General features: G+C 42.9%; 3 protein-coding genes across 5 annotated transcripts; all 3 read left to right on the plus strand.

The window, feature by feature from the left end:
• The first annotated feature begins 1,509 nt into the window (after positions 1-1,509).
• SRGN (serglycin) lies at positions 1,510-3,272 on the plus strand. Its single transcript, XM_015866475.2, has 3 exons — positions 1,510-1,688; positions 2,792-2,939; positions 3,024-3,272. Exons 1-3 carry the CDS (start codon positions 1,610-1,612, stop codon positions 3,214-3,216), a joined length of 420 nt encoding a protein of 139 aa, XP_015721961.1. The 5' UTR covers positions 1,510-1,609; the 3' UTR covers positions 3,217-3,272.
• A 204-nt stretch (positions 3,273-3,476) lies between these two features.
• VPS26A (VPS26, retromer complex component A) lies at positions 3,477-14,392 on the plus strand. 2 transcript variants are annotated; one of them, XM_015866459.2, is made up of 9 exons: positions 3,477-3,581; positions 5,919-6,068; positions 7,298-7,370; positions 8,749-8,905; positions 9,039-9,203; positions 9,838-9,944; positions 10,936-11,004; positions 11,682-11,824; positions 12,665-14,392. In XM_015866459.2, the coding sequence occupies exons 1-9, from the start codon at positions 3,579-3,581 to the stop codon at positions 12,776-12,778; spliced, it is 981 nt and encodes a 326-aa protein (XP_015721945.1). In that variant the 5' UTR covers positions 3,477-3,578; the 3' UTR covers positions 12,779-14,392. The 2 variants fall into 2 exon arrangements, with proteins under 2 accessions (XP_015721945.1, XP_015721946.1); XM_015866460.1 differs by lacking the exon at positions 3,477-3,581 and having other exon boundaries at positions 5,919-6,015.
• A 293-nt stretch (positions 14,393-14,685) lies between these two features.
• Positions 14,686-26,801, plus strand: SUPV3L1 (Suv3 like RNA helicase). 2 transcript variants are annotated; one of them, XM_015866410.2, is made up of 15 exons: positions 14,686-14,959; positions 16,573-16,650; positions 16,904-17,011; positions 18,260-18,374; positions 18,945-19,113; positions 19,648-19,759; positions 20,025-20,102; positions 20,313-20,404; positions 21,304-21,484; positions 21,875-21,968; positions 22,483-22,702; positions 22,931-23,011; positions 24,042-24,218; positions 25,455-25,603; positions 25,986-26,801. In XM_015866410.2, exons 1-15 carry the CDS (start codon positions 14,719-14,721, stop codon positions 26,479-26,481), a joined length of 2,391 nt encoding a protein of 796 aa, XP_015721896.1. In that variant the 5' UTR covers positions 14,686-14,718; the 3' UTR covers positions 26,482-26,801. The 2 variants fall into 2 exon arrangements, with proteins under 2 accessions (XP_015721896.1, XP_032301427.1); XM_032445536.1 differs by lacking the exons at positions 14,686-14,959; positions 16,573-16,650 and having other exon boundaries at positions 16,904-16,962; positions 25,986-26,794.
• Positions 26,802-27,876: the final 1,075 nt, after the last annotated feature.

The following is a 27,876-nucleotide window of genomic DNA, read 5'->3' on the forward strand; positions in this document are numbered from 1 at the left end:
TGGTGTGACCTTTCTTTTCCCTTTTCTGGCCATTCATTGCCCTTTAGCCCCTGAGTGCTGGTCAGCACAGGCACAGCCTGTCTATAGCAGGCCATGCCCAGAGCAGGGACCCACAGGAGCACAGTGATGTCTGTCTGTAGATAACAGCCTGACTCGTGGGAACAGGGACCTGGCAGCAGTTACGGTCTATCTGATTTCTGAGCAGTTATGAAAGAGGAACTTCCTTATTGAGACTCCATCTGGATGGTGATGCCTTGCCCCTGCACCTGGATATCATGGGGCTGCTGAGAGGGAATTTTCCAGAGTGAAATTCCCTATTGTCAATGGCAGGATGGATATCCCCATCCTAGCATGATAATGTTACTAAATTACACTCCTGAAGCAAGCTGGGAGATAAAAACAGCCCTGAGAGATATAACCAAGGAGTGGTTCATCACTTGAGATGCTTGTTCTCTGCTTAGGGATTACTTCCAGGTGTTTTGGTCACCTCAGGAGGAGTCCCAGGTGCCTATGCAAGGCCTGGAGCTGCAGCAGACCCCTCCTTCTCCCTGCCCCCAAATTAATACCTTAGAAAAATGCAAAGCTCTTAATCTGCTTTATGCATGATGGGAAAGCAGCAGCAGTGCTTAAGCACAGCAGAGGCAAGAAATGCCCTCTTCCACACCCATAGCTGTACAGTGGCACGTTTCAAAGTTATACTCTGACAACAGTGCAGCCTGTGCTCTGTTCGTCTGCCCACACAGGGACTGTGGCCACGGAAATCAGAGGTGTGACAGCACCGACCGCTTCCGCACCCACTGCGCTGTTTGCTGCTCAACACAGCCTCACACACAAAAAAGAGAGGAAAAAAACAAGAGAGCTGATGCTAAAAATATAAAGTAGAGAAGTCGTCACTACAAATAACTGCTGCATGTGAGTTGATCTCCACGTGGTGTTTTGGAATCTCCTGTTTTTCCCTGCTGAGAAAAAGCCATGAAAACACCTAATAAATGGCAAGGATGCTCAGCCCCTTGTCTTGCCGTGGATCCACATGAGCACAAGGTGAGCACAGGGGAAGTCATTGCTCACCAGAAGCACCACCAGGATCTCGGTAGGCTTTGTGCCATGAAAAGCTGTTCCACCACGTGGCTGACACCGCTGGCCATGGTGTTGCAGCTGCTGTGGTGGTGGGCGCCCATTGCTCCTCAGTTCACCCACTGGAAACAGGATGAACAAGAAAAGCCTACTGCCGCTTGTACCTAAATCATTCTTGGCTAAACTCAAGCCTGGATGGTTGAATCCCAATGGAAAAACTGCCAACACAAAAACAGCATGGAGGAAACAGCAGTGGGCAGAGATGTGCACCTGGAGGGTTTGCCTTGGGTTTGCCTCTCCCCGCAGCCAGCATCAGAGTGGAGATTTTGGTGCTGGGTGGGAGGCTGTGGGGCCGGAGCGCTGGGCTTTTCTGCAGATGTCTCACTTCAGTCAATCAGGAAACGGTGACGCAGGTTATGGGTTGGGTTTGAGGTTTTGGAAACCTTGTCTAAAAGTCGGTTTCCTTGCCCTGCCGTGTTTCTGAAGCGCGAGGCCGTGGTGGAGGCTGGCAGGGAGCGGAGGAGAGCCGGCCAACATGCAGCTCCCGGTCAGATGTAGCAGGAGGATTTTCCTGGCTGTTTGTGTAATCCTCTTTGTGGGATGCACAGCGCAAGGTAACGCCGAGCGGTTGTTCTCTCTGCAGTGCTCTTTCTGCGCTAGGCAGTGTGGGCTCAGGAGGAAGCCTCTAAATTTAGGGGTGGACATTGCAAATCGACCTTCTGGGAGGAGTGAGGGCTGCTTGGGAAGCCTGCTTTGCTAGAGTTCTGTTTTCTGGAGGGGGAGTGGGGAGATGCCTTTTGCAAGTGTTTTATTTCTGTGTCTCTCACCCGGCCCGTATGAGAAGACCTTATCAAGTAAGCCACTCTATGTACACACACATCCCAAATGTATATGGCAATGTATATATTTATCCAGCCCTTTCTTAGGGGTCCGGTTATGTCCTGCTATTCCGTTAAGCAGTTACAGATTAAGCCTGTTGCAGTCCCCATGTCACAACTACTCTGGTCTACAGCCTACTTTGAGGGGGGGAGGAAAGGAAATTGGGTATAAGCATGAGGAAACCGTACGGTTTACTTGGTACAGAAAGCATTGCAACACGCAGCACTAAAACAACGAAAAGGAAATGTTGATTCATGACGACAAGTGCCCTGTGGAGTCACTTCTTGCAAGAGAAAGGCACTTAGCAAGCTTAGGTAGGATAATTCTCTACCAAACCAAGGCTGCGGCAGTGAGAGGCTTCTATTAGGCACCTACTGCTGTTTCTATCCTGAGGATGGCCTTTGAGATGATGTTTGTAGCCTCAGCTCTGGGTAGTGCTTATGTACAAAGTACTCAGTCACGCTCGTTTCTTCTGTCGCTGGTGCTGTTATGAAAACAACCACCTTCTTAACAAGGTGCTAAGAGAGGTAAACAGAAAGGGGGATATGCAGTGAAAGCGGCAGGAAATCCTTTCTGAGGGATTTTGTTTCTCTGGCAGAAGAGTGTAGGTGGATGCTGCAAGTCTCCTGCCACATGATGGCAATATATAGGGCAGTAGAGAGCCATAATTACAGGCAGATATCCCCAAGAAAGCGAGAAAAATTAGACAAATCTCCAAAAGGAGGACAGCGTACCGGGGGGGTGGGGGTGAGAGTGAGTTAATTAAATGAGACCGAAGGGCAGGATCGTAGCTTGGTTCCTTTGGGTACTGGGTGACGCTGAGGGCCGCTCACAACAGGTGCCCCCGCGCAGAGGGCGCGGTACAAGCGGGTGCGGTGCCGGCCCGACGCCTGGTCCCCCAACTGCGTGGAGGAGACGGGGCCTTGGTTCCAGCTGCACGACGGAGCGGCCAACAGGATCCTGCCGCCACTGGCCGACCCTGCCCTGTAAGTGAGGGGGCGCTGGGGGAGCGGCAGCGAGACGGGAGCGGGGCGTGTGACGCGGGGCGTGTGACGGCTGCGGTGTTTCAGGATGAAGCGGTACCAGGAGCTGCGCGACGCCTTCCCGCTGTCCGAGGAGCTGTCGGGCTCGGGCTGGGACGCGGCGCTGGAGCCGGGCTCGGGCTCGGGCGCTGAGTCCATCCCCGCAGCGCGGGCAGCGCAGCGCTACGAGCTGCCGCCGGGGATGGAGCTGCGGCTGCAGGACGAGGCGCTGCTGCCATAGCGCCGGGATGGACGGACCGCAACACAACCCCGGCTCAATAAAAACGCTGCCGTAAGGCTTCTGTGCGCTGCTGTCTTTATTCACACTCAGCCTTCCATCACTCCTCTACACAGTACGGGCTCAGCGGGCCCAAAAGCCCCGACCAATATCACGGACACGGCCCGTCCCATCACAGACAAGGCCCGACCAACATCACGGGCACGGCCCGTCCCGTCCCGCCCCGTCCGGCCACGGGGCGCTGGGGGGGGGGCGGTCACGTGCCGCGGGGGGTGGGCGTGGCGTGGCGGCCCGTAGTGTCACATGACAGGGGCGCGGGCCGGCTGCTGGTGGCGCGCGGCGGCGGAGACACCGACCGACCGACCATGGTGAGTGAGGGACGGGGTGAGGGCGGGACGGGAGCCCACAGCCGCCGGCCTGAGCGGGGCCTCGGCCTGGGAGCGGCCGTCCGGTGCATGGCCGCCCACCTGTGGCTGCGTGTGAGGACAGCCGGCCCGGCGGCCCTTCCCCGGCCTGCGGCCAGCGGAGCATTGCTGCCGTGCTGCTGTACGGCCTGCGGGCGGGGCGGGAATAACGGGCCGCGGCCGGCTCCGCCATGGGGCGGCCATGCGCCTCCCTGTGCGCGTTCCCCTCCTTAGCCCGGGTTCCGTGTTGAAGCCGGCACGTCTGGGCCTCTCTAAAGCCGGTCCTGTCTGTGTGCAGCTGGAACGCATTAAGGCACCGTGTAGGATCAAAGTAAAACGCCTCGTCTTGCGTAGCTTCCCTGCAGCAGTATCCGCTGGCAACTGGAGGAGCTAGTGGTTGTTGTCTTTGCTCCGTATGTTCGCATCCTCCCGGCTGAGATCACAGCTCATTGCTGTGGGTGTACATGGAGAAGGTGAAGGATGCGCTGGGCAGCGCAGTGTTACAGGGGTAGGGCTGGATGGCTGCTCCGGGTCGTGGTGCAGCGGCTCAGGGTGGAAGGTGCTGTGTGACCACCCTGGGTAATGCTCACCCGGAGGTAACGGGCTTCCTCCTTTGCTCTGGGGGGATGGAAACACTGGCTGACCTGGAAAACAAATACAAAACTGAAGAAAAGAGATGTGACTATACCAAAAGAACTTGTGTGTCACTTTAAAATAACATAAAAATCTAAAATCTCATGTTTGTTTTGTTTTGTTTTTTTTCTGCCTCCCCCTTTTGCAGGAGCCAAACCCAGAGCCATTCTAGTGTGCAGCCACATACAAACAAAACAAAAACCCCAAACAACACAACAGTAAAACCCCAAAGCTTCCTTTCTTGTTTCAGCAGTCAACGCACCCGTTTGTGCTTGGCAGGTTCAGCCTTGGGTTTGACCACCTCCATGCTTGTCCGCTTTTGCTTTCTGAGTACGTGGAAGAGACGTACGTAGGCCTGTAAGTGAAGCCTTGCAGCTGTGTGGCTGGAACTGGGGCCACTTGCTCTCTGAGCAAATACAGAGCTGCTTTAGACGTGCGTGAGTGGCTGTTTTACAGCTCCAAGTTGCGCCATGTCTTGCAGCAAGTTGCTCAGTGTTCCTACTGCTGGGCAGGTGCATTTATGTTGTACGCTCTTGTAGTTTATTTTGTTTTCAGTTCTACTTCAGGATCTCAGGTTTTGGATGTGTTCCTGCACAGCTGATGCGAGAACGATGGTTTCGCATAATCCATGTTCGTACAGCTGAAGTGGATGCCCTTATCTAGCACTGAGTGTAGATTCTAAAAACAAACAGACAAAAAAGCCCAAACAAACAAATGCTTAACAAACCGAACCATAATGTTGCACTGAATTAGCATAGTACTGTCTGCTTCAGTTCATTGTAGTGGGCCAGTGTCTGGCTCCTAAAGAAGAAAATGTGGGGTTTAGTTTGGACCTTACCGAGCTTCCATAGAGCAGCCATGCTGCTTTGCAGTTTGTTGTGAGAAATGTTTGTGCAAGGTCAAAGAGTGAGACTTGATTGATAATAGTCAAAAGTTTGTGCCTGGGGAGTGCTGTTGTAAGGTGAGGACAAGCATTTCATGCTTGCAGTATATCAGTGTCTGGAGCAGGGTTACAGGTAAGCATGAAACACCTGCCGTATCTGATGGTGGAGTGGCAAAGCTGAGGTAGATCATATACAAAGCTGCTGTCTCCTGTACCTGTTGATGCTCACTTGCATTCCTAAGAGAATGACATGGCACAGGAGGAGACAGCAAATAAAAGTTCCTTATTCAACTTTTTCTAACCACGAGATTGCTTCCTGTGTTCTGTTAGATCCCTGTTTAGCTATTTGTTTTTGCCTTGCTTTGCTCCGTTACCCCTCCTACTTCTGGTCATCTGTTACTGTTGTTTATGCAGTGAGTTACAATGGGTATAAACCATGCTGAAAGCTACGTGCTGTTCCAAATCCCAAACGAGGCAGAATAAACTTATTAACAAGATTATTATTATTATTTTTGGAGCACGATTAAAAGGGATTACTTTTTTGAAAGTGAAATCTGTGATCTGACAGTAAATATGGTTAGAAAACTGACTTGATTGCAGTTACGTGCTAGTTGAACAACCATCTTCCATCACTGTTAAATTTCAGGTCTCAAGTACAGACAGGGCTTTGTAACTTCATGGGAGCGCAACTGTTATTCCCCCATGTGTGGGGCACAGCTGCAGGTAAATACCACCTTTAAAATGCAGCGTCCACTGGGAAGTAACTTAAGAATTCTTTGTTGCAGAGTTTTCTTGGAGGCTTCTTCGGTCCCGTTTGTGAGATTGATGTTATTCTTAATGATGCAGAAACACGAAAAACGGCAGAAATGAAAACAGAAGATGGTAAAGTAGAAAAGCATTTTCTCTTCTATGATGGTGAATCTGTTTCAGGAAAGGTAAATATTTGCTATTAATCACTTTACTGATTCTGATGGTATTGCATATAGAAAATCAAAAGAAAACATGTAAGCAAGAGCTGCCCTTTCGGGTTAGGCAGTTATTTGAAGAGAAAACACTATCTTCTTTTATCTGATCTTAACCGTAGTTATTCAGACAACTGGGAAATCGGAGCCTTTTCAATAGTTGGTTGTTTCTGATAATCCTTTCTGGTCATCTTGACTTTATGAATTAGCTGCTCGTGTGACCACGTGCAATCCTGTCGTTACTTCTGACAAGAAAACTATTCCAAACTGTACCCGCTCCCCTTTCTTCCCTTTAAACTTCAAAATCCACAACTCCGTATGTGTGTGAGTAATTTTTTTGGCTGGTGCAGCCAACCTACTTTGCATACCCTGAAGCTAAGCCTTATGTTTCATGCCCTGAAGTGGTTTCTGGAGCTTCATTAGAGGAGCTGTGTGTTAAGTTCAGCTGGCTGTTGAGTCAACAAGAGTTTTTCTTGGTGGGGGTGAGAACTGTCAGGTGAGAAATGAAAAAGGGATTGCCAGAGGGGTTCCTCATCTTTCAGTATCACACCCAGGGAGTTCTTGCCATCATTCTTGTTTTACTAGAGCCATTCTCATTCTCTGAATATTTCAGTTAGGATTCACTTTTCCTTCAGGAAGCCTAGGTATTGGTTTCTGAGACTGACTTCTAAATATCTACTTCAGTCTTGACTGACATACTGTTACTAGGCACCTTTTTGCTCTTATGTTGCCTTTCCATGTTAAGAGCCTGGTTCTCTACCTTAAAGGGATGTGAAACTCTCATAACACAGCCTTCAAACTCAGGAAACTGAAGGAACCAACTTTTGCATGTTTGCTGGCCTGATGGCTGCTTTCTATGAGCAGGAGCTCCTCAGAGGTGTCCAAGGGGCTCTGACAAATACAGGCACAGTGGGATCAGGAGACTTGGAAGAACAGTTTATTGATTCTTCCCTTCTTTTCACCACAGTGTTTAATCATTCACTTAGTTTGCTTTCTTCTCAGATATGAGCAGTGTATTGGATTTTAAGATGCAGAAATGTCTCTGATATTTGTTGTCTAGCAAGGAATCTATGCTTTATACCCATGGGAAGTAACATTATAGAATCTGTGTTTGTGAGGCTGGGGTCTGTTTATGAGAGTCAATAATATGTTAAGAGAAAATGTTAAACTTCTAACCCTTGCTTTATTAATTGTCTTTGTAGGTGAATGTCTCTAAGCAGCATGGCAAGAGACTGGAGCATCAAGGAATTAGAATTGAATTTGTAGGACAAATTGGTGAGTTTTGAAGCTATGAATAGGATGTTAGGTAGGTGTGGTTTATGGGACTTTGCATATATGGCTGCAGTGTTTTGCAGCCATCTGTTGCAACTCTGTCAGGTCAGTGGCTGACAAGTACCAAAGGAAGATTATATTCTACCCTTTTTAACACAAGTGATGTACTAATATGTGTTTGTCAGAAAATCATGGATGATGTGTACTTGTGAGGGAGAACTGGGATGGCAAGTGTTCTGTCTCAGACATGCTGAGAATTTGATTAAGAACCACAAGAGACTTCTCAAAACTCGTGGCCACAGTGCACATGGTTGAACTCCATATCTTTAGGTTTACCTATTTTTAAACTCATAGTCTCCACTGATTGTAGATCATAAATGATGCTAATGTGAAAAGCAAGTCAAAGCATTTCAATCCTTTTTTCAACTTACATCTTTTGTATTTAGGGCACCAAGCTGAAATATCAGGTGTGTTAGTCTTCTGAACTGTAGTCTTTAATTCTGCCTCTGAAGACGAGACGTGAGCTAAAAAGAAGCAGTGGGACAGCAGGGGATTTAAAAACAAAGCTCCTATATATCAGCTTCTTTTAGTCTACCATCTAGTAGTTGTATGTGTTCTTCATCTGCAGTGGTATAGGATCTGCATTCTCTAAATTACCGTAGTTAGATGCAGTGTTTCTTGAATTTTTTTGCTTTTTTTCCTGGATCTTTTCCTTATGCTGCAGTTCAGAAATTCTCAAGATGTTATGCAGAAGTGACCTTAGTTACTGGTTTTCTACTTTTCCATATTTCCTTGCAACCTTTCAAGTTTTAATACAGTAATACAAAAAACCTCCCCAGTAGGGTGACTGTGCTGCTCAGAGACCAGCTCCAGCTACATGTTACAAATACATTCTAAGCCTGCTCTTCTGTGTGCTTTTCTGACTGATACAGTAAATAAAACCTTGTATCACTTCAACACCTTTCATTTCTGCCTGTATTAGAAAATGAGTGGTTACTAGTAACACCTGCTTCTATTGAACTGGCTGAAATGAACTGTGAAGTGATTTGCTCAATTGTTCTCTTCTGGACTGCCTCAAACTGTTTAAACAAAACAAAAACACCTGAAGAAAGAAAACAAACCCCAAACCTCACTTCTGCTGCTCCTATGTGCTTACCTGTTATTTTTAGTAGGTAACTGAGGAGAAGTTTGTTCTTTATATAAAGTGAATATTTTTCTTCAACAGTAAGGTTAATTTTTTTTAACTTTTTATCTCAGTGGGAATTACCTGAAGTAGATCTAGGGATGAATAATAATTACAGCAATGTTTTAATTTATTGTATGTATCGTCTTAAAAAACAAAACACTGAAACCTACTGTACTTTATCTTCCTCAACTATAGAGCTCTTCAATGACAAGAGCAATACACATGAATTTGTCAACTTAGTGAAGGAACTTGCCTTACCTGGGGAGCTGACTCAGAGCAGAAGCTACGACTTTGAATTCATGCAGGTTGAGAAGCCATATGAATCTTACATTGGTGCCAATGTCAGACTGAGGTTTGTATCTGTTAGGACTTTTTTCCCCATTCTATCCTGCATAATTTAGCATAACCCATAATTTAGCAATTGCACCGTCTCTCTTCTCCCCAGTGCTGGATAATTCTGGCTAACTTTGTGGCTTTCTCCCTAGGTATTTTCTAAAAGTGACAATAGTGAGACGACTGTCAGACATAGTGAAAGAATACGATCTGATTGTTCATCAGCTTGCTACGTACCCAGATGTAAACAACTCCATTAAAATGGAAGTAGGCATTGAAGACTGTCTTCATATAGAATTTGAATACAATAAATCAAAGTAAGTGTGACTTAGATTGAAATGTGCAAATAAGTATCTTGGAAGAAAAAGGCAGAAAACAAAATACATAGGAAGAGGTTTTTCACTCATAGGGTGGTGGAACAGGTTGCCCAAGGAGATTGTGGGTACTTCATCCCTGGATGCATTCGAGGCCAGGCTGGATGTGGCTCTGGGCAGCCTGGTCTGGTAGTTGGCAACCCTGCACATAGCAGGAACTAAATGATTCTTGAGGTGTTTTCAACCCAGGCCGTTCTGTGATTCTACTTGATGAAGAACCTGGCATTTGGAGATTTGAAATTTAAAGCAGCGCTTTCAGTGACTATTGTTATTGAGATGTTTGCTTACTAATTACCATGGCCTTTTTTGAGGAATCCGTGTCTGTTTGGCCTTCAGTACTAATGGGAAGATCACTGCAGTTTTTTACTTTTTAAATAAAACTGAAGTACTTCCATTACAGGTGCTGCAGTGATGGAAAGGTGCTAATTACACTGGTCTGGCTGAGGTGCTTAACTTAGTGGGGAACTTATATCTGAGTAAGAGGTGGATAAGTTAACTGCCTATATATCTTCTTTTGAAGAAGGTGATAAAGGAATGCTCATTCTTTAATGAAAACCCCTGTTCATTTATTTTAAAGGTACCACTTAAAGGATGTGATTGTTGGAAAAATTTATTTCCTCTTAGTGAGAATAAAAATTCAGCACATGGAGTTGCAGCTGATCAAAAAGGAGATCACTGGAATTGGTAAGAGAAACAAAATCTGAAAGAGATGACCACCTGTATGCCAACTACGCCTTGTGCAGACTTGAATGAAGTCAGTAGTTGCTGCTTTGGTAGGACTGATGCTCAGTGTGCTTGTTTCTCAATGCTGTTTGACTACCACTTGCATCTTGTGCATGTTGTATTTAACCCCAAGCAATGCCACAGACCTTATGAGTGTTGGACTGGCTGTATGGACTTGAACCACTGTAAACAGAGCTCCTGCAGAAACACGGAAGAGCTTAAGCAGCTTTGATTTGATAATGATCAAAGAAAAAAGAATAAAATGCATCTTGAAGACTGCTTTGTGTCTGCAGAGATAAGCTGGTGGCATGAAGCCTACTGTAAAAATGTATCGTTTTCCATTAGTCTAAATGAGATATGATAGAAAATTTCAAGAGGTTTTAAGGACTAATAGTTTGATTATTGCAGATTGGGCTTGTACACTGCTGGCATTAAGAAGGCCAGTAAGAGGTTGTGGCTTATGACTTCATTCCCATGTGGCTGGGTCTGTAGTGAGTTGCTTGTGTGGAGAAGCTGCCTCTGTAATAGTAGAGGAATGGCAGGTAGTTGTACTTTCTTTTGTCACTTATCTAGGTGGTGTTTCATCCATCTTAAGTGTTGGAGAGCAGTGGCTCTTGTGCTGACTGAAGACCTTCAGTTGCTAGTGTTGGCCTCTGAGTGGAAAAGTTTCACAAACCTTACCCTGCATACTTGTCCCTAATTTAAAGCCTGTGTACTGAAGAGGCTGTAGCCAGAGTTGCTTTGTCAGTACTGGGAGGAGATAGTAGGAAGCAGTTATTCTGTCTGGGAGATGGTTTTGCTTGCTTTAACTGTGCTTGACTTAAAACGATGGCTAAATAAATAAATACATAAGATTCCAGTGTTGCAAAGTAGAAATTGCTATGATATAACTTTGTAGGTAGATAGGTCTAAAATTGAAGCGTGTGTTCTCATTGAGAATTTGTTTTATCAGGACCCAGTACCACAACGGAGACTGAAACAATTGCCAAGTATGAAATAATGGATGGTGCACCAGTTAAAGGTAAGTACTTGTGATACTATTTTGAAGAGTAAGCATTCTGAGTTAAAATTGTACTTAAAAAGAAAATAGATGAGGAGGAAAGTGGCTTCTGTAAGGCTTTTTTTGGAGAAATTTCTTTCCTATTTAAAACTGACATTTCCCTTGACTTAAGGAATTTCATTGGGATCCTGGTAGTTCTTACACTTATTTAGCACCGGAAATCTTGCAACTCATTAATGTAGCACTTTGAATCAAGCTTGACTGGGTGTTGTAGGTCAGCTGTTGAGAGTTCAAGACACAGTTTCACAGAATCGTGGAATAATTTAAGCTGGAAAAGATCTCTTAAGGTGATCAAGTGTTTTGGCTTCTGCCTTTGATTTCACACTTAGCTCCGTGTTTGGTGTGTGTATGTTTTATTATTACTTTTTAAACCAAACTTCTATCTCTGAGCACTTGCTGTTGATTTCAGGACTCAGACATCTGAGTGCTTGCAGATGCCTTAGGCAGAAGCAGTACTATAAAGGTGCTTTGGTAGCAAAAGGTGGTGTAACTTAGGCCCTGTCTAAGCATGATGTTTAAATCTTAATCCATGAAAAGACTAGGCACAGTGCTTGGGGTGTTGCTTTTACTTTGCATAGATTCTAAAGCTGTTAATGTTATCTAGTTTTCAGGAACTAATTGTAACTTTCCTCTTTAAGGTGAATCGATTCCTATAAGGCTATTCTTAGCAGGCTATGACCCAACTCCTACAATGAGAGATGTCAACAAAAAATTTTCAGTGAGGTACTTCTTAAATCTAGTGCTTGTGGATGAAGAAGACAGACGATACTTCAAACAACAGGTATGGTCGAGGTGGATCTTGTTGCAGAATTCTGGAATGTTCTGCATGCTGCTTTGAATGTTCAACATATTAGAAACCTACTGTGCTTCATATATGGTGTAAATAGTTCTGTGCTTGAATGTACTGAAAGATGTATAGAAAATCTTAGCTTGAAGAATAGTGAAGATGGCTGACAGCAAGGATAGAATGCTGTGCCATACAATAACTGTGTATTTGGAATATCAAGACTATATAGTTTATGGTTAAAATGAGTTACTGGTGCATTTGCTTGCTTGGTTTCTCTTAACTCTTGCAGATAATTTCTACTCCCAGCATTTTCCTGGGTTCAGAGCTATAAAACTGTATTAAGGGCAGGACATGTGACTGAAAACTGTGAGGACATACTAGAAAGGGAATAGCGAAGGAGTCACTGGCATGAAGCTATGTGAGCTATGACAAAACATCTGTCAGAATCTTCCTTCCAAAAGATAGGCAAGGTGAAATGACTATAGAAAATGGAAGGTTACTGGAGCATGTGATTACTATTATGGGCTTTGGAGTTTGAGAAAATGAGGAAGGAAAACTTCTTGGACATTTCTAATACCATCAGCGAGCGGCAGAATTGTTAAGGAAAAGGTGACTGCTTTGTATTGATAAACGTGTGTTTGGGCTGAAACTAAATAGGTAAATTAGTTTATTTGTGGTGCCTTTCTGGTAACAACAGAACAGTTTAGTGCATATGGAACATAAAGGGATGCAGAGTTTTTTCCAAAAGCCTTTACTCGTTTTGTCTAGGAATGTCTAATGGTGCTACTGGCTTAGTGGTAAATAGTTGTTTCATATGTTTGCTTCCTCACATAGGAAATAATTCTATGGAGAAAAGCGCCTGAGAAGCTGAGGAAACAACGAACAAACTTTCACCAGCGATTTGAATCTCCAGAATCACAAGCATCTGCTGAGCAGCCTGAAATGTGAACTGGTATACGGTGAAAAACTTTGCAATGCTTCAGCAGGTTAAAGGTGGCAGCAGCCTGTGGGAAAAGAAGGCCAAAATTCCCATTACAACTGTCTTCCTTCATCTTACAGTGCTGCATTTCCCATACTACTAAAACGTTCTTCAGTTAAACATTCAAGTATGTATATACCTTTAAAATAAAGTGCTTTCTCAAACACTGGAACTTTCTTAAGCTATTTTATACTGCACATTTACTTTTATTTGACAATGTTATATGCACTTGGATATGCATTAGCTTAAATCTAGTTATTTCCATGCATGGTAGGCTGGTGTATTTGATTTTGCTGGTCACGGTGTAGATAAAAGCATTTCCCTTTTCATGTTGGTTTATTGCATGTCTTTTTCCAATGTTGCTTATTTGCATTTGTTTTGATTTGAAATGGCAGTAAGAGAAAAATAACTAAATCACACTAAAAATCAAGGTTTGTGGACTTGTCCTAAGATTTCTAATTGCTATATTAGACAGGGTTTAACTGAAGCTGCATGTATATGCACTATAACTGGAGCCTTAGACACCTTATCAAGGTTTCTAAGAAGCTTTGAATTTCAGTAGCAAAGGATGTTAGTAAACGTCTTTGCCCTCCCTCCCCCTAGTTCTCATTTTGCCCTTCCTCTCTTAAGCCTTTCACCTGAGTCACTCCTGACTTTAAAGGTTCATTGCCCAGTAACTAATGGCTTTGGAGATGTTCACATGGCTTCACCTTCAGGTGGTGAGTGGGTTAAGTATCAGAGTGATTCTAAACACTGGTAACATTGATTATTTTGCAAATACACAGTTACTTGTGTCCTTGTGGCTTTTTGTTTCCACTTCCTTCACAATCTGTTTCCTCACTGTCCTGATAGGAGGGGCAAAATATCCTCAGAGGAGGTCCTCTAACTCATCCATCTAGGCCTGTGAGGATGGTAAATGTGCTTTTTGTGCTCTTCTAGGAAGGTATTGTGAAGGCAGGCAAGCTTCAAAGTGACTGGAAGCTTGTCTAGCACTGCAGATTGTTTGTCTTGATCATCTCATGCATTTAGTGTTTGAAGAGAGAGCTTAAACAGGTTAGCCTTCATCTACTCCCAGTGAGCATGTAGTCGACTTGCAGATGTGGGGCTTGGGCGCAATGCAAGGCCTGCTGTGTGGGAGGCTACTTGCGCTTGTAGTTCACTTGGCCTTTCAACCAAGGCTTCTTGACTTCAGTGCAAGTGTCATTGGTAACCTTACTTTATGAGTAAGCAAATAATTGAATTACATTTCTGTAAGAACTGTTTTATTACTGTGGCACTTTGATAAAACAGACACAGACTCTGTACTATATGCTCGGATACTTCTCTTCATGTGGGTATCTTTGACAGGAGAGCAAATTTAACTCCCTCATGTAAGTGCCTGTTCAGAAATCTAAAGAATAAAGAAAAAAAAACAAGAAGCCAAATATTTTCCTGGTCACTTGCATGTTGTAACCTGAAAATTACTCAGAGATATTTTGAAACTGATTGTATTTAACCAGCCTCAGATTGTGCAACTATGTATAATAAACAAGAACCGTACTGAGCTGCTATTTGACTTATTAAAACAGCTGTATTCTCACTAAGCACTGGCTCGTCTTTGTTCGTAGGGGGGGTTGCTTCAATTGCTCCCAGCTCTGCCTTTGCAGTAACTTGAGTTTAAATTTTGTATGTGTGGTTGTTTCGGTTTTGTTTTGGTTTTGTTTGTTTGTTTTCAGGGAGGGGGCAGTTCCCCCAGCAGACAGGGAGCGGCCCTGAGCGCGGCGAACCCGCCCCCTCTGGGCACGACAACTGCCCGCCGCCATGTTGGCCGCCATGTTGACAGCCGCCATGGGCGGGCCGCGCATGCGCAGCGGGATGCGGTCGCCGCGTTGTGACGCGTTCCGTGCGCCGCCGCTGCCCTTGGCTGCCGATGAGGCGCTGCGCGTGGCCGCTGTTGCGGCTGTCGGCGCGCACGGGGCTCGCCCTGCGCCATGGCGGGGCCGTCCGCTTCCTCCCCGCCGCCGCCTCGTCCTCCTCATCCTCCTCATCGTCGGGTGGCGGCGGTTTGCGGGCCCCCGACACGTCCCTCTTCGTGCCCGTGCCGCTGAAGCCCGTCGAGGGCGCGGCGGAGGAGGATGTGGGCGCCGAGCTCACGAGGCCCCTCGATAAGGGTGAGGGGGGCGGCGGTGTCCGTCTGAGCGAGGGGTGGGTGATGGGGGGGGCTGCAGGTACCGGCCTGAATTAAGCGTAATGGTGGCGTGTTGTTTTCGTTAACCACGGTTATTGGAAGCAGAGGAGAGTGATCTCGGTTTGTTCGCATCTCTGAAGCCTGCAGCTTCCCCTCGAGGCTGTGCTGAGCGCTGGTGACCGGTGATATAAGCCAAGGGGGAGGCGTGGAGCTGTGATGGAGGAGGGTCAGGATGGACAGCAGGAAGTTCTTCACCATCGCAGGGCACAGGAATGGCCTCCCAGGGAAGTGGTGCAGCACCTTGACTGAGCTCAAGAAGCGTGAGGATGATGCTCTCAAATACATGGTCTGAGATTTAGACAGTCCTGTGTGGATCCAGGAGTTGGGATCGATGATCGTTTTGAACAGAAAAATCTACTGTATGGGAGAGCAGCACATTGTGCCACGTAGCTTCACAGTTGTAGATAACACTGGTTTGTAGCTGTATCACTCAGCTCACTGCAAGTCAGTTGAATGCTTTCAGCTGTCAGACTGTGGGTGCGTGCTTGCTAATGAGAAGCAGAAGCTGACAAAGGTGGGATATTGTCAGCAGTTCTTGTATCAGAAACAAGAAGCGCCTGGATGAGTGGATTGGTTGGATGCTTAGAGCACCTAAGTCTCATTGAAAAATTGTACTGAGAAATCAGTAATACTCAAGTGGCTGAAGAATGAGAGCTAGAGTAGCGTTCTAGAATGATAGAACGGTTGAGAGAGGGAATTCTTACAACAGAAGTGAATGGTAGAAAGGGTAATTAATGATTGAGATAGGACATGTCTCCTGAGTATCTACTCTGGCTGCTGGCAGTTGCAGAAATAGTTACAGCTGTGTGCATTTAGGTTGAGCTGCTGTGGCCACACCCTGGTTGGTTTATGGTGGCAGCATTGTTTTGTTTAGATAGACCTTATTTTTAGGATGGATGTTTGTTCTTAGGAAGGATCATAACCTTGGGTGTTTAGAGCTGTGGTTCTAATGTCACGTTGCCTTGGATAGTGTCAAATGTTCTGGCAGACCTTTTCATCTTGCAGTAAAGGCCAGCAGGCTGTGAGTTCAGATACATGTAATGTCATGTTATCTGCTGGCCCTTCCTACAGATGCTTCTCAGAAGAGCTCATTCTTTCTCCTACTGTGGTGTTTTCTGATCTGAAGGTCTCTCAGGATGCTCAGTAAAAGCTTTAATCGAGCAATTCAAGCAGATTTAATTTTCACTTTAAATCCTACTGCTCACTGATAGGTGCCAGAAAAAACAAACCCACAACAATGCAAACTGCCCCCAACATGTACCTCTGGTTTTGTTTCGTAAGATGTTTGCTGCAGGTTCCCTTGCTTATGGTTTCCTATCTCTACTGGGAAAAGCTGTTTTGTCACACCTTAAGATTTTCTGCTTCCACAAAAGCATTAATCAGTAACTGTGGTTAATCTGGGGAGAAATCATTTGAGACTGTTCAGCATGGCAGAAAGTCCCTCTCTCCAGAGGGATGAGACTGTGGGTTGTGACCTCTGGCTCAGCAAAATGTGATTTGATTTTGGGCAAGCTAAAAAATGTTCTTCTTTTGCAGGTGAAGTTCTGAAAAACTTAAATAAGTTCTACAAGAGAAAAGAAATCCAAAGGCTAGGAGCAGAAAATGGATTAGACGGTAAGCAGATGTCCTAAGATGTTCTTTTATGTGAAATCTAGTTTTATTTGGATGTGTTTATTAGTAGTTGGGTCTTTCATGATTCTCACAGCAATGGTTGGTTAGGTTGCCTCTCACTGGCTTCAAATAGCTTTATATTTACTCGCAATATTTTATGCAAAGGAATAGGTTTTTGATGGACCACATCAGTGTTTTGTTCATAAATATAGTGTTGTGATCCCACTCACATTCAGATTTTCGTTATCTTTTGCAGCTCGCCTGTTTCACCAAGCCTTTATAAGCTTTAGGAAATATATCATGGAATCCAGTTCTGTGAGTGCTGATTTGCATATTATTCTCAATGATATATGCTGTGGTGCAGGCAAGTATCTGGAGTGATTGTAAGAAAATGTGCTTTTTTTCCCCCCTGTTTTTGACCTCTGTACTCACTTACCTGTCTGTGAACCCCCCTCCCATGCTGTGAAAGAGGTTGAAAATCACTGTTTCCTTTTTAGAAATATTATGCCCAGACTGTGTTCTGTCTTTAAACCTTCTGACCTGGAGACAAATGAGGTGGAGATCTTAGCAAGTGGAAGCCCATTGCTTTGTGGCAACTACTCATTGCAGAAATGAAAACTGCACTGTTTGTTGTGTTCCTTTGTCACTAGGGGGCACTTTGAGAGCTTTCTCCTGCCTGGGTGGCTCGAGAAACATGGGAACACAAGTGATCAGTTTCTGTGTGGCACTAGTAGAATCAGAATGGTTTGGATTGGAAGAAACATTTAAGATGTATTCTAAGCCCCCTGCTATAGGCAGGGACACTTGCTTCTAGACCAGGTTGCTCACAGCCCCATCCAGCCTGGCCTTGCATGCTTCCAGGGAGGGAGCATTCACAGCCTCACTGGGCAGTGTGTTCCAGTGTGTCATCACCCTCACAGTAAAGAATGTCTTCCTAATATCTACTAAAAAATCTACCGTCTTCCAGATTAAAACCATTTCCCCTCATCCTGTAGTAGGAGAAAGTGTTGCTTGCTTGCTTACTGCATTATGTGTTGTAATTAACAGCACTTAACCAAGGGGTAATGCTGGCTGGTAATTGTAGAAACAGCTTTCTCCAGAGTTTGAACTTTAGCATTGTATGTATGTTTTTAATGACAGTAATTTAAGACCCCTCGTCTGCTCTGCAAGCATTCAGAGCTGTGAATGGTGAACTTGGCTTTGGGAAGCTGCAAACTATTCTGGAGGTCCTCTGCTTTTCTCTGTTTATTGACAAATGCATTCCAGAAGCTTTACCTCATTCCAAGGCAGGCTGTAAATTTAGGGAGAAAAGACTCATATCTTCCTGGGGCAGAAAAAATTATTTCTCACCCTGCTTTTTCATAGCTTCTTACATAGAAGTTCTGTGATCTTGAAGACTACAAGAGAGAATGAACTGATTGAAGATGTTTTTTCATGCTCTTTTGTGAGCTCATGTACTTGTGTTAGTTTCTGTTTTTCTACAGAGAGCCAGAAGCTGAAAGACTTGCATAAGTGTGTGGTGAAAACAGTACTGAGTTTGTTCAGAATGTGTTATGAAAATGGCAGCCTTCAGAGAAGTGCATAAACTTACTTAAAAGCATTTGTCTTCCAGGTCACGTGGATGATCTCTTTCCATTTTTCTTGCGACATGCAAAGCAGATCTTTCCAATGCTGGACTGTATGGATGATCTGCGTAAGATCAGTGATCTAAGGCTGCCTCCCAACTGGTCAGTGAGTTTCAGTGATTGTGATGTTTCCTTTTCGTAGTGATTTAGAATTTCAAAGTCTGTGGACCACAGTGTTTTGATGTACATTTGTGTTACGTTCTCAGTGTCAATTCTCAGTTTTTACAATAGCTTGTGTCGGAAATTCTTATCCGTGTTACAAGATATATTGCAGTCAGTTAAGAGGAAAGTATGGTTGTATCCATTATGAAAGTAACTGAATTGGTATTGGCTCTCCAGAAAGCTGTTTTTTGGCTGTATCTAGGAATTAGTATGTTGGAATGTGAAAATGTTACTGTAGAGAGACCATAGCAGCAAGAGTCATTTTGAACACTGTATAAATTGAACTCTAAATGTTAGCAAGGATTGTATGACTTGTGAGATGAATATGTCAGAAATGGGAACCTCTTGATACTGGATGTATTTAAGAACTCGAGCTTTCTGTTTTCAATACTCACTAAAGTCTTTAAGCTTTTAAATTAATGTTTATTAATAAATTAAGAATTTCACCTAAATTGGTATCCAGAACATCAGATATTCGTTCAACAGATGTTCTTTTTTTGTGTGTTTTAGGTATCCAGAAGCCAGGGCTATTCAGAGAAAGATAATATTCCATGCTGGCCCTACAAACAGTGGAAAAACATACCATGCTATCCAGAGATTTTTGTCAGCAAAATCTGGAATATACTGTGGTCCACTAAAACTTCTGGCTCATGAGATCTTCCAAAAGAGTAATGCTGCTGTCAGTATGTTATACTACTTATCCATACCCTTAGTGTTGGAATAGTCTCATGAATGCACGTTTGTTAAGTGTTGTAACTGCTTGAAGTAGTCCATGAAGCCGCGTTCCTAGTGTGGTGCTTTTGGCAAACTTGTAGCAGTGTCAGTTCCCAGCACTCATTTCAGCTTTAGGCAGAATAGAGCATCACTTTCTCCAAAGCATGTGCCATGTTGTCATCCCTGTAACCCTCATTCATTTTCCCCTGCTATTTTCTCTCTCTGGGTTCAGCCTGGTAGTGCTGTTAACTGTAAGATGTAATTTTTTGCAGAAATGGAGAAGGACATCTAATTAAGGATATTACCTTTTCATTATGCCCTCCAGTCTAGTAGGACTTAAATACAGGGCACCAGTCTCAAAATGCTGTGAAGTTATTTTCTGGATAGCTTCCAGAATGCTGTCCTAAAAGCTGCTTACAGAAACTGATTTCTTCCCGCTTTGGGAAGAAGTTTATTTTGTAATGAAGAAATTTAACGTGAGTTTTCTCAATTCCTGTAGAATGTGCCATGTGATTTGGTGACAGGAGAAGAGCGTGTGTATGCCACTGAAGATGCCAGACAAGCTTCTCATATTGCTTGTACCATTGAAATGTGCAGCACAAACATACCCTGTACGTATACTCAGTTGTTTCACGCATCTTTGTGTGTTATTGCTGGGACTCTGTGGGGTAGCACATCTCTTCCTTTTCACATCTGTTAAAACGATTTCTATTCTGTGTTAGAGCAGTTTCAGTAAAACCTGGATCGTTGCAGTGTAGCGTTTCTGGTGCAAGAGGTTTAGCTGGATTTCAGAAACTTTTTTTGGGAAGCGTTTGTGATATTTCTATGTAGTACTGCTGTTCCTTGATGTATCATTTTGTTGTTGTTGTTTTTAAGACGAAGTTGCTGTGATTGATGAAATTCAGATGATCAGAGATCCTGCCAGAGGATGGGCTTGGACAAGAGCCCTTCTGGGTAAGCTTGATATTGTTGGCAATTAAGTTTTGCTCATGGGTAGCTAGAGATATTGACTGCAGTATTTAATCTAATGTGAGATGAAATGTGTAGACCTCGATGTGTTCAGCTGCAAAATGTAGTTTTTGGGTAACTGTTTATGTCAGCCAATCTGCTGTTGGATATAAACGTGTAACGTGTTGTATTTTGTTTTCACTGGGTCTTGTTTAGGGCTCTGTGCTGAAGAAATCCATGTTTGTGGAGAAAGTGCTGCCATTGATTTGGTGACAGAGCTCATGTACACTACAGGGGAGGAGGTTGAGGTAAGCTTTTAAATTCTGTGAAGTTACGGATAGATCATCAAATTCTTGCTGGGAAAACAAATGTGGGCTCTTGTCTGGGATACCACTGATCAAACTTACTCTTGCAGTAGTTCTTGTTAGAATGTTTCTCAATTCCCATAAACTAAAGGAAATGTTATAAATTGTATTCTTTTTATTTTTATTAAAGAAGTGCTTTATTGCTGAATTCTCCTTAGGGAATGCTGCAGCTCTGTAGTGGCTTTCTTTGCAGGTCTGTTCTTCCTAGATGGAACCGTTTCCCTTGTTTTGCTCAGGTTACTTGATCTGTTGGTAGTTATTCTCCATACAATGAGAAAAAAAGTTAAAAGAGCTTTCATCTCTAGAAGAAAGCAATTGAAAGATCTCTGAAACCCAAATTTCCTATAGTAAAAACTGCTGTCTTCTGAAGGCTCCTTCATGAGCCTTATTAAAAACATCACAGTTTGATCCTAAGAAAATCCAGCCTGCATAATTCCTGGTGAATATGTGTGGCTTTATGTAACTGTAATTGCTGGATTATGTAGCTATGAAAGGGGACCACTTACAACATTTGGATGACTGAAATATTGAAAACAGGCTCTTATTTCTTAGGATGGCCATTGTTATGTCATATGTGTATTTCTTCACTTTAATATAGTTGACATGCACAGATGTGTAGCCTGTCTGTTTCTTGTAAAGGCCTCATAGTTCTCAGTTTGAGAAGTGCTACAAGTACTTCTCAATTGTACCTTTTTTCAAGTAATTCTCTGAAGAGATAACTACTATCTGTGAGAGGTTCTTCAGCATTACAGTCAGTTGGGATGGTAAACTGTGCTGTACGATCTTCCAGAGGAATTTGTCATCTAAAATCATGTTATCTTTAATAACTCCTTCGATTCTAGGTCCGAAACTACGAGAGACTCACTCCTCTTACTGTGTTGGATTATGCCTTGGAGTCTTTAGATAACCTCCAGCCTGGGGACTGCATTGTTTGTTTCAGTAAGAATGACATTTATTCCATCAGTCGGCAGATCGAAGCTAGAGGATTAGAATGTGCTGTTATATATGGCAGTCTGCCACCAGGTAAGACATTCTTTTATTTATTTTTAAGAAAATCTTTTAATTCTGATGCTTCTATAGAAAAACGAAGTTTTTCTATAATGCAGTTTGAGTTGCATTTAAATATAGTGAGAGAAAGACTTTTGTTGGCTGATATTGTGATCTTAGTGTTAGATGTTTTATTATATACCATTTTATTACTTAATGTTGTTCTTCACATAGTCTTAGTTCAGTCTATCAGCAGGTCTGGGAATGGTTTAAATCTCCTTTCCCTCTACCCTCAACCACAGCCAAATACCAACCAAATAAAGAGTTTTTTCCTCAACTTACTTTAAAAGTAAAAAATCTTAGTTATATGATTATTTATTTAATAAGAAGAGTTTGCTATGTAAAGTTTCTGTCATCCTGCTTTAGGAACAAAACTTGAACAAGCAAAGAAATTCAATGATCCCAATGACCCATGCAAAATCTTAGTTGCTACAGATGCCATTGGAATGGGACTCAATTTGTAAGTACTCCAATCTGGTTGTAGTATGTTTTTTGGGGGTCTAATACCTGCATTAGTTTCCTCACTTGTTTCTGGGTAACACAGTACAGAATGCTATGATTCTGAAGTGCTGATAAATTTGACTGTGAAGAAGGTTTAATTTGAATGTCTTGTTTGGCCTAATTCTGTGTTATAAGGTGGGAGGAACCTGCTTCAGTGTAAGGCTACAGAGATTTAGGCTGGATATCATGAAGAATTTCTTCACAGAGTGGCTGAGCATTGGAATGGGCAGCTCAGGGAGGGCATGGAGTTGCCGTCCCTGGAGATATTTAGAAGAGACTGGATGTGACGCTAAGGGATGTGTGATGTAGCAGTGCCCTTTTGAATATGATGTGTTCTTAAATAGTGTCTGTAGCCATTTATTTTACAGGAGAAGAGGCCTTAGAAAATAAGGCTTTCATTCTTCTGCAGTACGTTATACAGTGGAAATGGTTTGCATGAGGGATTCCTCTCTGGTTTTCTTCCTGTATTTCAGGTGTATAAAAAGAATAATTTTTAACTCAATAGTAAAGCCAACCGTCAATGAAAAAGGAGAGAAGGAAATAGATTCAATTACAACCTCTCAGGCTCTACAAATCGCAGGCAGAGCTGGGCGTTTTGGCTCATCTTTCAAGCAAGGAGAAGTCACTACAATGCACCGCGATGACCTGCTGCAGCTGAAGGAGATCTTGGGCGAGTCTGTGCCCCCTGTGAAGGTGAGAGTTTCGCTACCTGGTTTGTATGGATGTGCTTCAGTTATATTGAAACTGCTTATATTTTTAAGAATTAAAAGCTCAGACATAAAAGATTTTAAGTTCCAGATAAGCGTGCTTTAAAAATGGAACTCTGTAGGCTGTTGTCTTTCTAGATTTTGTATCTGATGCACTAACATAAGAATAATGCTGAGGATTAATGGAAAGTGTTGTCTTTATTTTTCCCCTTAGGCTGCTGGCCTACATCCTACTCCTGAACAGATAGAAATGTTTGCCTATCATCTCCCTGACGCCACTCTATCTAACCTAATTGTAAGAACGACTGAAATTATTAGCTTCTGTAGCACTGTTCTTTGTCAATGTTTTCTTAGAAACCAGTACTTCAGGAACATGACAGTTTGTATCGTTTACTGATGTTACAGTGTTATATAGCAAAGTATACAGTTTCTAACGTAGAAGTAAAAGATGATACTTGGGGACCTGGAAGATTCAGGCTGGTAGGGTAGCAGCAGGCTTCTAAAATCTGTGAATTTCTGGGCTAGCTTGTAAGTACTGAGATTTGTTAAAGAAGAAAAACCAGTCTGTTATTGATATCTTTAAGTATTCAGCCACATATCTTGTTAAGAAGCTCAGTGCTTTTCTAAAGAACTTAAAAATAAGTCTTCAGAAGATACGCAGCAGAGAAACTAGTCTTGTGGGCACGTAACAGCACAATGGCATCTCTTATTTCTCCAAACCTTGGATAACTGTCAGATATTCTTTGGACTCTTGCAACACCGTATTTATCTTTTGATTTCTTTCTTCCTAAAATAGATCTGCTCCTGGCATTGGCCTAAAAATAGCTCAGTTGTTGATTTTTTTTTTGTACTGCAAAGTCAGCTTTTTGCACCGTGCTAAGTGGTAAACCTGGAAGTGATTGATTTTTATGATGGTATTCTTTGTAGCTAAAATATACATTTACAGAAAACTGCGTTGGTTACTTAGAAAACCAGTTGAAAATGCTTACTAAAGGGTAGTCAGTGCATTATGTCTTCTCCTCTGAGCCTGTGTCTGAGAATTTAATGAAAATCCCATTTCAAAGAGCAGAGGTGGCTCTTCTGATCCTCCTACTCCCTTCCTCTTCCCCCCAGGTCTTTTTACTATAAATATATATATATATATTATTATATTATTATACATAGTTATAGATGTGGATTACATTTGATATGTAACAGTTCTTTCAGTATAACCAGCATTTAAAACACCAAATTGTGTTTTATTTTTTCTTTTTCTTCTGGTAATAAAAAGTTTGACAACTCTTCCCTGTAATAACAAACCTCTTTGTTTGATGATGTTCTCGCAGGATATTTTTGTGAGCCTCTCACAAGTTGATGGGCTTTACTTTGTCTGCAATATCGACGACTTTAAATTTCTAGCAGATATGATTCAGCACATTCCACTGAATTTGCGATCACGATACGTCTTCTGCACTGCACCCCTGAACAGAAAAGAGCCTTTTGTGTGTACCACGTTGCTGAAGGTCAGTTATTGTTCGTTCCTCAGAAAATGTCAGCTTTATTTTTCGATGAAGCATATTGTGGTGTAGTGAGCAGCTGTATTTATGGGGGGTTTTGTCGTTAGGTGGTTTGAGAGCATTCTTAATGCTTAATTCTGGTCATGAAAAATAGTCCTTAAAAAGCAAGGTGACACTAATTCAAGGTGTTAGCTTGTCAACAACCCAGAGGGATGTGGGATTTAATGTGATGATTGCTATTAAAACACAGTTATGTAAAATTGAAATCCCACAGGATGTAATCCTGTGAATTGGATGTCAGAATTACATCAGTTCAGTTTCCAGACCTGGATAAACTCTTTTCCTCTTAGGAATTTTTAGTCAGCCGATTTCAGTTTTTCAGCAGTAATTTCTTTCAAGTGTTTTTACTTTGTTCAATGCTATCGTCTTTCTCCCTTTAAAGGGATTATAATTTACATTTTTGATAGTATGTTGTGATCTCATATCACAGATGTTAGGTAGATTTATGCCTTTCGAAACAGCAGAAGAGCTGTTATTGCAGATTGATCTGCTTGGGTTGTGAATAATGCATTTCCTAAGTCAAGCAACACATTTAATATAATTTTCTCAATCCTGGAGATTCTGAAACAAGATAATTAACAGAATAGGAGCAAGAGAAGTAGAGAACACAAGGTTTGTTCTGCTAGGTGAAATCGCATATATCCAGTATTATGTTTTTTTGGATATCTCTGTACTTTTGCAGCTTAACTCTGTGCATGGCCCATGGACAAATTGTGTTAATGAGGTCTGGGAAAGGAGAGGTGACTCCCGCATTGAGCAATTAAGTAAAAGAATGTGTGGCATTTGGGCTGTGTAAAACAAAGCAGGTATTTTCTGAAGTACTGGATAAAAACTCAAGGGAAACTTTTGGGAAACCAAATTACTTTGGTTTGGTTAGTGGCTGTTTTCTTTGATAATAAACTGGCATGAAAACATTATCTAGGAGCAGACTACACTTCTGACTCTTCATTCAGTTCTGTGCTCTGAGGGTTTCAGTAGACGTTTGCTAGAGTGTAGCAGTCAGTACAAATGGATGTTCTGTCAGTTATGAGGAGTGTAAAATAGCCTGTTTGTTTATAAGTTGAATGAGTAATACAACTGGTTTCAGAAACAATAGTGTTGTAAACAACTTTATTTCTTCCCTTCTGACTAACTGAATCTGATTTCGCTGAATCCACTTTTTTTTTCTTCTCCTCACTTCAGTTTGCAAGACAGTTCAGTAGGAATGAGCCTCTGACATTCGACTGGCTCTGTCGACACACCAAATGGCCACTAGCTCCGCCAAAGAACATCAAGGAGCTGGTACACCTTGAGGCTGTTCATGATGTTTTTGATCTCTATCTGTGGTTAAGGTATTTGTGCTCGAGAACCCCTTTTTTTTTCTGTTAATATTATGATCCACTGTCCTAGAAAAGCAATGTCTTTCCTGCAGTGTCTGTGTGGTGCAGTGTAGGCTCATCTATGGCCTTTGAAAGTCTTGAGAAATGCTGATGTAGCTGTGTTGTGGAAACAAGTCCTGGGTTCTGTGGAGAGCAATTAGTGACTGGCATAGAGTTAGGAGCAAGGGTATCCCAGATTGGAGCATCAGGAATACCGCTTAAAATACAGTGATCTTCCCATGTAATACATTTTCTTTTTTGCTTAACATAGTATGTGTCTCTTTTTTGTCCCGGTCATTAGTCCTTTAACATAAAGGTTTAACTTACTGTATCTTATTGTGTTTCACCTCTTCAGTTACCGCTTCATGGATATGTTCCCCGACGCTGCCCTCGTACGGGACATTCAGAAAAAACTAGATGACATTATACAGATTGGTGTCTGCAACATCACCAAACTGATCCGAGCTTCCCAGTCTGGTGCTGCTCCTGGAGCAGCAGAAGTTATGTCAGAAAGCTTTCCCCTTTCAAGGACTAAGAGAGATGTTGGGACCGTTTCAGACCATCATGATGCAAAATCCACAGAGCCACTCTCTGTTACACTGGATGTTCCAGGAGAAAGAAGAGCAAAGAGCATAAGAGCCCAGAGGTCTGCTACAAGGCAGGAGGATCTGAAAAGCCACGGACGTGGATCTCTTGCCAACAGATTGCTACGTGAAGGACTTCTAACGCAAGAGATGCTGAGACAGCTGGAGAGTGAGTGGCAGGATCAGCGCAGGAGTGGTAGATATGGCCTTACCTCGAGAAGAAATGACCAGAGTAGTTCAAAGGAAATGGGAAAAAAGAAAAAATAGAATCCGTGTCCTGATTCTGTTTAGTTTTTATTCCTAAAATAAAGTACTATTTTAATAACTTCTTTGGCATTTCATGTTTACGCTGATGGAGCTCCCTGATATTCTTCCTCCACCCGTGTCCAGTTATGTGAAGCATTCAGAGAAATACACTCGTGTAGGCTCAGAGGCCGTACCTCTGCTTTTAGCAACCTGCTGTACACTTCTTCAGTTGCGGTGTTCAGCAACGGTGTATGACATGCTGCTCTGTGAAAACTTGAACCTGATGCCTCCTTGAAATATATCCTCACATCATTAATAAACACCAGATATTTCACCGGTAATGAATTAGCTACTCATTCCATACCTTCTCAAAGGGCAGAGTTTAGCCCGATAACAAACAGATAACGAGCAACCCGGCAGGGAACTTGGTCAGAATGGTGATATGAGTCATGTGCTTCTAACCTTTGTGTCTTGTGGAAATGTGGGAGGAGGCAGAAAGCATTTGTGTTAATACTTGGGGGTTAAATTCTGGTCACAGGATTTTTTTTAGGTAAATTCTGTCACGTGAAGGGTAAGTAAACCTGCCCTTCCTCTTTGCATTTGGTTTTTGGTGGCTTTTTTTGGCTAAAAAATATTTTAAAGGCAATTTTTGGGGGGAAGATTATGTGATTATTTCTGGGGGAATGGTGAAGGTGTTTGAGGGGTAGGTGTAATTTATTTCTGAGAAGTTCTCGTCTGTTTCTCCTGATGTGGTTTTATACAAGCGATTTTGTTATGCTGCACTTTATAAATGATACATATATGTATATATATTTTTTTGCTTCACATTCTAGCTTGTTTGTGATACATGGAATTGGAGGTGAGATCTAAGTGGAATCTTTCACTTCAAACTACAGACTGTTCATTGAGCTTTAATAACAGCTAAGGTTTGGTACTCGTGCCAGAACCATTCCCACATGGCCCTTTTGTGATGGCTGATGTGAAACCTAGCTGCTTACTGCTGGGTGGGAAGTTTAGTTTGTTGGATCCGAGTTCTTGGGAAGCTGCTGTTTGTTTTTCTTTTCTCCTGACACAGCATCAGTCCATAACTTTTAAGGCAGTACAGCACCAGGCTCTGCTTCTTTCACACAAATCCATGTGCTGTGTTGCCCTGACGTATGTTTTTAGTGGAAGCAGGCCCTTGAGCTCTCAGTAGAGATAATGGGGAGTGGAAAAGGTTGGATGCTGAAGCTGCAGTGTGTATTCACTGGAAGGGGTTTCAGGTGTAGCACGTTGCTATAGCTGCATGGAGACAGCTGTATTGCAGCAGCTGTGTATGTGTGCTAACACTTTTCCCCAGCTGTTTTTGTTGCATTACACACACTGTTTGCATTATTTACTCAAATGCAAGCAGTGCATAAATGTTTGCTAGTCCAC

Source organism: Coturnix japonica, chromosome 6 (genome assembly GCF_001577835.2).
Source record: "Coturnix japonica isolate 7356 chromosome 6, Coturnix japonica 2.1, whole genome shotgun sequence".
Taxonomy (NCBI): Eukaryota; Metazoa; Chordata; class Aves; order Galliformes; family Phasianidae; genus Coturnix; species Coturnix japonica.

What these genes read in the sequence shown, in the direction of transcription:
- VPS26A (XM_015866459.2), top strand. An exon ending in TGAATTTGTAGGACAAATTG is followed by an intron (nt 7,371 to 8,748) that starts GTGAGTTTTGAA and finishes CCTCAACTATAG; the next exon opens with AGCTCTTCAATGACAAGAGC. An exon ending in GACGATACTTCAAACAACAG is followed by an intron (nt 11,825 to 12,664) that starts GTATGGTCGAGG and finishes TTCCTCACATAG; the next exon opens with GAAATAATTCTATGGAGAAA.
- SUPV3L1 (XM_015866410.2), top strand. Translation starts at nt 14,719, where the DNA reads ATGAGGCGCTGCGCGTGGCCGCTGTTGCGGCTGTCGGCGCGCACGGGG. An exon ending in TTGGACAAGAGCCCTTCTGG is followed by an intron (nt 20,103 to 20,312) that starts GTAAGCTTGATA and finishes GGTCTTGTTTAG; the next exon opens with GGCTCTGTGCTGAAGAAATC. An exon ending in ATTGGAATGGGACTCAATTT is followed by an intron (nt 21,969 to 22,482) that starts GTAAGTACTCCA and finishes CCTGTATTTCAG; the next exon opens with GTGTATAAAAAGAATAATTT.
- SRGN (XM_015866475.2), top strand. Translation starts at nt 1,610, where the DNA reads ATGCAGCTCCCGGTCAGATGTAGCAGGAGGATTTTCCTGGCTGTTTGT. An exon ending in TGTGGGATGCACAGCGCAAG is followed by an intron (nt 1,689 to 2,791) that starts GTAACGCCGAGC and finishes CGCTCACAACAG; the next exon opens with GTGCCCCCGCGCAGAGGGCG. An exon ending in CCACTGGCCGACCCTGCCCT is followed by an intron (nt 2,940 to 3,023) that starts GTAAGTGAGGGG and finishes GCGGTGTTTCAG; the next exon opens with GATGAAGCGGTACCAGGAGC.